Source organism: Pygoscelis adeliae, unplaced genomic scaffold (assembly GCF_000699105.1).
Source record: "Pygoscelis adeliae isolate BGI_AS28 unplaced genomic scaffold, ASM69910v1 Scaffold381, whole genome shotgun sequence".
In the NCBI taxonomy this organism is placed as follows: Eukaryota; Metazoa; Chordata; class Aves; order Sphenisciformes; family Spheniscidae; genus Pygoscelis; species Pygoscelis adeliae.
In genome coordinates, this window is record NW_008824110.1 from 622,540 (window position 1) to 630,026 (window position 7,487).

General features: G+C 34.3%; 1 protein-coding gene across 1 annotated transcript in view; it reads left to right on the forward strand.

Moving 5' to 3' along the window:
* MMP16 (matrix metallopeptidase 16 (membrane-inserted)) overlaps nt 1-7,487 on the forward strand; it is a 190,252-nt gene that overhangs the window by 175,648 nt on the left and 7,117 nt on the right. The window contains exons 8-9 of the mRNA XM_009334216.1: nt 1,104-1,254; nt 5,784-5,899. Coding sequence (XP_009332491.1) covers nt 1,104-1,254; nt 5,784-5,899 — 267 coding nt within the window. The remainder of the gene's footprint in view (nt 1-1,103; nt 1,255-5,783; nt 5,900-7,487) is intronic.

The window sequence follows — 7,487 nt, forward strand, 5'->3', positions numbered from 1 at the left end:
GACATGGGGGAAGCTTCTAGCAGCTTCTCACAGAAGCCACCCTGTAGCCTCCCTGCTACCAAAACCTTGCCACGCAAACCCAATACATGGGGTTAGCTATCCAGTAACAAGAAAGAGCACAGGAAGCATCCTCTCCAAAAACAGGTATGGGGGGACTGTACTATAAAATACTGGTGCAATTGCTGTTTCTGTAGACATGCATACCCCTGTATAAACAATATATTTAGCTAGTGACTGCAACAGTAGGGGCTCAACCACTAAACATTGCTGTGCAGGAGGCACTAGCTATTATTCGTATTTAAGATGGTTTAGGTAACCTGAGGTTTGTGTAGACACTGTGCTAACACCAGCTAGAGTCGTATAACTACCTTGTATTATCAACGTGTAATAAGTAAACTGGGTGGTCTTGAATGATTTGTCACCCGCAACCAAAGGTTAAATCTTACTGCCATTGGTACTAAAGGCAACACCCCAATAATTTCAGAAACATAAGGTTTTCACCTGTGGAACATCAGAACCTCAGTTTGCTGTCTTTAGGCCACACTAAACAAAATATGATTAAAAAAATATATAATTCTATGGTCATTTCAGAAATAGTCTGTACATCCTTCACAAGTAATTTAACTTCATAATTAATTTAACTTCTTGAAGAGAAGCAGCATACAAAGTAATAAAAGTAAATGGTGTCAATGAGGATAGGAATTTTATTTATTTGTTTTCTTCCTTCATTTTGTCTTAAAATTCACTCTTCTTTCCTCATGACACGTAAATCTGTTGTGTAGTATTGCTGTGAGCATATTACATTATCAACCACAGAGCATCTTGAGATGACTTCATTTTCTTTTTGGGTTGATCTCTATATAGTTGGTATCAAAATATTCCATGGGCTTATTGAATGAAAGGTGCTTTATAAATACAAGGTATCTGTAAGGCATATTTAATTTTGCATTATCTGCAGTGGTAGAAAATTTTAATTTCATTGTGTTTGGCAGAACCACTATAGCCCTTTGGGAGTCTTTCTTATTTCTTAGGAGTGTATTAATACTGAGAGTACTGAAGATTAACACACATATATGTATGTTTATATATATGCTTTTGTACAGGTAACAAGTTCTGGGTTTTCAAGGACACCACTCTCCAGCCAGGTTATCCTCATGATTTGATAACACTTGGAAGCGGAATTCCTTCCCATGGCATTGATTCAGCAATTTGGTGGGAAGATGTTGGGAAAACCTACTTCTTCAAAGGAGATAGGTTGGTACAGGAACTCTGCAAGGAAGCTATTTGGTGGATATCAGCTAAGCATGTTAATCTTTTCCTCTATTTCTCAAAAGAAGTTGTCAAGCCACTTAAACAGTTAATTTTCTGTGGATGAAATTAACCCCTCCTGCATAGAGGGCCATACTGTTTTCACGTCTTATAACCTAAATTATATTTGTGTGACTATATTGAAATGAGTATATGTATATCCAGTGGAAAAGTTATGTTTTAGAAGTCAACAGGAAAGTCACAGTTATGGCAAATTTAAGCTTAAATATTCAAAGTAATGTGGTTATGTACACTCTTACCTGCTCCTTTTTATCCACATTTCTAAACCCTAGCACATAAACAGGCAAGGCATGATCCAAAGCTTTTTAAGGTCAGTGAAAATGACTTCTCTTCTACTATTTAAAAATGAGGTAAGAAAGGGAAATGACATCTAAACCAGGAAGCTAGAGAACAATTTGAGCAGTTCCCTAGGAATTATTTTTAAATAAATCTTACAGTTCCCTTCAGAAGGGACACTTATTTTTATGATTAATAAAGAACAGAAAAAAAATGTAAAATCTGAGTTATTTTCCAGTCCTGAAAGAGACTTGCACTAGTCACTTAGTGTCTCTGTGTCTTCATTTCCCTGTCTGTAAAAATAAGGGAAAAAATATTTGTCTGCTTTATAGAGGTGTCAAGAGAACTCATTAATTTTTGAAATTCTGCAAGTTATCTGAATATGGATGTTACAGGTTTTCAGGATGTTACTATGTTTGTTGATTTATGTATCACTGTGCAAATTCTGAGTGCTCAGAGACAAATTATTCTTTATTGATAATTGTAATGTTTATATTAGTATTATTAAAAGTATGATGACTGCTTTTGTTACTGTGTGGTACTTAGGATTCTGAGACACTAATAGTATTCATGGATCACATAAGAAATTAATGCACATCATAGAATAAGTCTAACACACTACAGTTGACCATTTTTAGCAGTACTGTAATATTGCACTACAGATTGCCACAACCAATTTTATTGTTAAAGCTTTTTTAAAAAAAAATTCTCCAACACTCATGATGAGGAAAGTAGATAACTAAGTAAAATTTTTGTGGTGTTTGAAAACTAGGTATCATTTCAAGCAATCAATTTCCACAGTGAAGAAGCAAGCCACCTAAATAATTTGCTTCCCATAGCTGAGTAGATTTTTTTTATCTAACTTAATGTAAGTTCATTTTCAGGTAATAATTTTCCACCTCCACACTCCTGGGAAAGTATGTACAGAAGGTGTCTTACGTGACCTGTACTTCCTTTAGGCTTTATTCAGCAGTGTCCTTTTATATTTCCAGGCACAGGCAGTTACTTATTGTCAAGACTTTCCTAAAACACTGGTGGTAATAACAGAAGACAAAAAGACCTATCAGAGAAAACATCTGTTGATGGAGAAGTTGCTACTTAGAGCTAACAAGCACAATGAAACTCAGCAGGATATAAATGTAATACAGTATGTTAGAAGAAGATCGAACAACATGAGCCTTGCAGAGATAATTGAGCTATTACAGGATATTGACCACCAGTGGGAATAAACCCATGTACTACCAAGCTTCAAAATGTGTATTTTTTATATCACAATTTTTTCATAATGTAAAGTTAGAGTTGAATTCTCCTGTTGGTTTTAGTAGTATGTATGTCTACTATAGGGGTGGATCTTTTCCTGAAGAAGGTATAACATAAATGTAGCTTCTCGGTGGCAGGAGGTAGGAATGAAAGGGAACCAAAAAGTTATGCCAGCATCAAAATAACAAAGTCTGTTCTTCCTTATGTAACTCAAGGACCTGTATACTTATTTTGTTTTGACAGTAATCTGTAGTTAAGGAGCTCCAGGGCAGAACCTAGACAGAGTTAAATGTCCCAGGACAGTGATACACATGAAAAAGTTAGAGCAATAGCATACAAAGTATCAAATATTGGCTACAAAATGAAAAACAAAACAAAACAACAAACCAGTAAGAAGATTTAAAAGACCAAATAGTAAATGGTATTGTAATACTCATATGTCTAAAGCAGCTCATGTATGGATCATTATTATTTATATTTGAAATGATCCATTTAAACACTAAAGATAGTTCTTCCAAATAATTGTATGAAAGCTAAAGAGAGGACAAAAGATGACTACAGAAAACATTTTGCCCTGTCTCATTCCTCTCCTACAAGAATTGAGTAGTGTAGGACAGGATGATAACAGGTTCGCTGCACTTCTTGTTTATGCCCCTGTCTGGTGTGACTGTTTCTTGTACTTTAAAAGAGTATAAATGAATATTTTTTTCTTCATAAAGCTTAGTCATCCAATAGTTCAGAATATCATTAAGTACATAGGATTAGATACAGAAAAGAACACGTTTTAGCAAATATTTTCCAAATTCCCTTTTTCTAAAGCCATGAAGTGCACTTTCATTTATTTTCCCTTTGTTACTTTATCAGTCTTTGAAATACAGTAACATAATTTATATCATATGTAAAGCTTAAATAATTCAAATCATCACTGGGGAGTCTGCTTGTGAACATTTGGCATGCCAAGGAGAATCAAGACTAGGCTTTTCCTTATCCTGTAGACATGGTCATTATTCCAGCACAGATTGCTGAGATAGTATCATGATCAGTCCTTCCCTCATAGGATTTCTCATCAATGTTGAAAAAACAACAGTTTTGGGACTTTTGAGTGTGCACTGGGTGTGTCCGCAAAGACTTGTTTTTTAATGACAATGTATATTTTTGAAAGTCCTTTAGGACTGTCTATTTCCATCATGCAGCCTAGTGGAAAAACACAGAGGTTAGTAAAAGGAGCTCAAAAAGGTGAAAAGGTTGGAAAAGAAAAAAGGAAAATGAGTGGAAGTATGCAGGAAGGAAATAGGGTTCTGGGAAATAGGGATAGAGGAAAAGGTAAGACTGTTGATAAAGAAGAAATGCGGATAAAAATGGAGATTAGAAAATAGAATGTTAAGCTCAGCAAAGAGTGAGAATAAAGAAACAGAAAAAGACAACAGGCAACTGTGAAAAGAGAAAATGCAAACTAAGGGTGAAGAAATGCAGAGTCAAAAGATGAGCAAGAACTGGTTGCAATAGTATTGATGTCAGATCTTTGTTTACTACTTCTACATATTGTTTCTCCATGTAAACTCTGAAAGATGTTACATTTCAAAATAAAGAGCATTGCTTTGTTGGCTGGTTACTGATGCATATGTGACTAGATTAAGAAATCAGGCTATAAAAATAATTTATGCATAAGAAAGAAAAAATAAATACAAATGTTTTTTAATATAACTTGCCAACTCTTAACCCACTTGAAATCTGCCACCTTTTAATTTCATTGAAAGTTTAAAGCCAGAGAAATGTCCCACAGGGAGAAATACAGAGAAGTTTAGACCATTTTGTTTTTAAAAAAGATTAAGATGTGAATTAATTAGAGTGTCTAAGTACCTTCACAGGGACAAAATATCATCCACTTAAGGACTCTTTAATATATCAGGAACGATCATAACAAGGATTTTTAAAAGCTGAAGTCAAATGAATTCAAATTAGAAAAAGGGTCAAGTTTTTAGCAGTGACCAGATTATCAATGAAAGTGATACATTCTCAGGCTCTTAATGATGTTACATTTGGTAACATCAAATGGTGAGTGGCTGCCTTTTAATGTAACTTTTCACATGAATAAAACTGATTTTGGAAAAAAAAATCTCCAAGAAAACTATGCTCTAAATTGGTATGCTCTAAATTAGTGGAGCCAATCAAAATATAAAATGACCCACGCAAATATTATATCAGGATACACAGAGATACTAGAGATACAGTACGTTAATTCTTAGAACAAGCTTATATTGTTATGCATAGCAATTTAGCCAGCTGCAGAAGAACAAAGAAATTATCAACATTATCTGTAAGTGTAAATAAAATTACAAGTGTAAATACTTCTTACATGTTCAGGTTGCCTAGAATTTGCAAACTGAAGCTTTTTAAATTGGAGAAGGGCTGGCTGGCAAAAAGGCACAGAAACAAGTTGAATTTTATATTACACTGTCTCTATTTAATGATAAAAAATGAAAAGCTACTGTAATGCATACATATAAGGAGTTAAACTAAGATTGCTGGGAGTATTTTAATCTGAATCTACTGCCATTTTCATAATTAAAATGTTATATAAAACATTAATGTATCATTTTGCATATGTTGCATCTCTCTCTGTCACTGTGCAGAAGTCCTAGACATCAGAACTGCTGCAATTATAAGTGAGATGCATGCTGATTTAGTTGTCAAAGTGCAAAAATCTTTTGTCTTCTTTCTGCTTACATGAAACAGTTGTCCAGTTCAGCAAATAGATTTCTTTTTAATCTCGTAGTATGTTCAAAGAAAAGCAGTCAAGTATTCCCATTTGTGGCTAATGAATGTAGCAAATGTTAGAAGAAGAAAAATATGTAGTTACTTATCTGCTATCTTATAAATGCCTTTTTTTTTTTTTTTGTCCTTTAAAAAAAATTCAGGTACTGGAGGTACAGTGAAGAAATGAGATCCATGGACCCTGGTTACCCCAAACCAATCACGATTTGGAAAGGTATCCCAGAATCTCCTCAGGGAGCCTTTGTCCACAAAGAAAATGGTATGCAAACACATTCCTGTTTTAATGATTTACTAACACCCTTTATGTAAGATAGAGTAGTAGAAGCGTGATTGACTATTCAGGTTAGGTAGTGAAGGAATTTTTGGTTTATGAACAGAATATTTCCTGCTATAGAACTTGCTGTTGTGAAAATGGCTGTTTGTTTGCATGTACCATTTAACACAATGGAGAAAAATCTTTCAAATTTAGTATAATAAACCTTAATTTCCATTCTTTCTTTTCTTGTTTTTTAATTAACTTAATTATTTTTGTTCTCTGCTGAATTATAGTACCTCTTAAAACAAGCTTCCTAAACACAGTATATCTCTATTTGAATTGTCAAAGTGTTGGCTGTTTAAACAGCTTAGAAGGTATTATCTTCATTCTGAACAATTAGAAAAGAGAAGCAAAATCTTTATCTAAGCAGAAATATCCCTAGGAAACTGTGTAAATCAGAGATGTCATAAGCCCATGATGCAGAAATGCAGATCACAAGGATGCTGTGCACTTCTGTATGAAGTGCTATTACCTGTATCAAGATGCATCATCACATACAGGAACCTAGAATCTCAGCTGGCCATACCTCCAAATGAATGAAAGCAGCCAAAATCTCCTTCCTCTTATGAGAATTCGGTCCTACCTAGGGGCTGCTAGCAGGCTGCCAAGAGTGCCCTCAGTTGCACAGAGTTTAGATCCCTTTGACAGGAATAAAAATATGCATTTGTCATCACTTATCATTGTTGGAGAATTGTTGTATGGCATTTATGATTTATTTATTAGTAGATTCTGAGTTTATTCTGTTTGCCTCACAGACAGCACAGGGATATACTGCCATATTATTTTAATTTACTTTTAATAAGCAGATAAAAAGATTTATTTCCTTGTATAAACCATTTCAGTCTCCTATTTCAACCTCTAACTTGATTAAGTAATTTACCATGGAAATGTTTGGGGTTTATTTCAGAAATATGTTTAATTGTTTCCTTGCTTTGTCTCTGTTTTATCCAGAAGCAGAAACCCTTTCTGGATTCTGGCCTTTTGGCTAGACTGGATTTTTCTGTGTTGTTTTTATTTGTTTTGTTTTGTTTTTAACTGGAAAGTAGGTCAGTCAAGATGATATTCTGCATACATCATACTCAATAACTAACTGTGTAAATACACATTTACATGGAAATGGGCACAAACATTATGTATGCACAGAGAAACATAATGAATATAACCTCTGTTTTCTTCCCTTCATTACTTTTTAAGCATATTTTTAAAGATTTGCATCCAAAAGGAATTTAACATATAAATATATATGTATGTATGTATGTATGGGTTTGGGTTTTTTCTTACCTTGATTACATTCCGCATAATAAGTTTTCTGTACTGAGCTCAGGTACATATGTCTTTCATTACAAATGAAAATTATCTTACTGTAACACTCAGACCAGTGGGTCTGAAAGTACTGCATAGGCAGAGCACTCATTCCTAAGTCAGAAAAGGCTCTTGGTTACACGAAAGCCACTTCTACCCCAGTGGCTTTGATAGTCTGTCTGACTCTTTGAATGAGAAGGGCGGTAAAACATGACATGAGATCATGGGG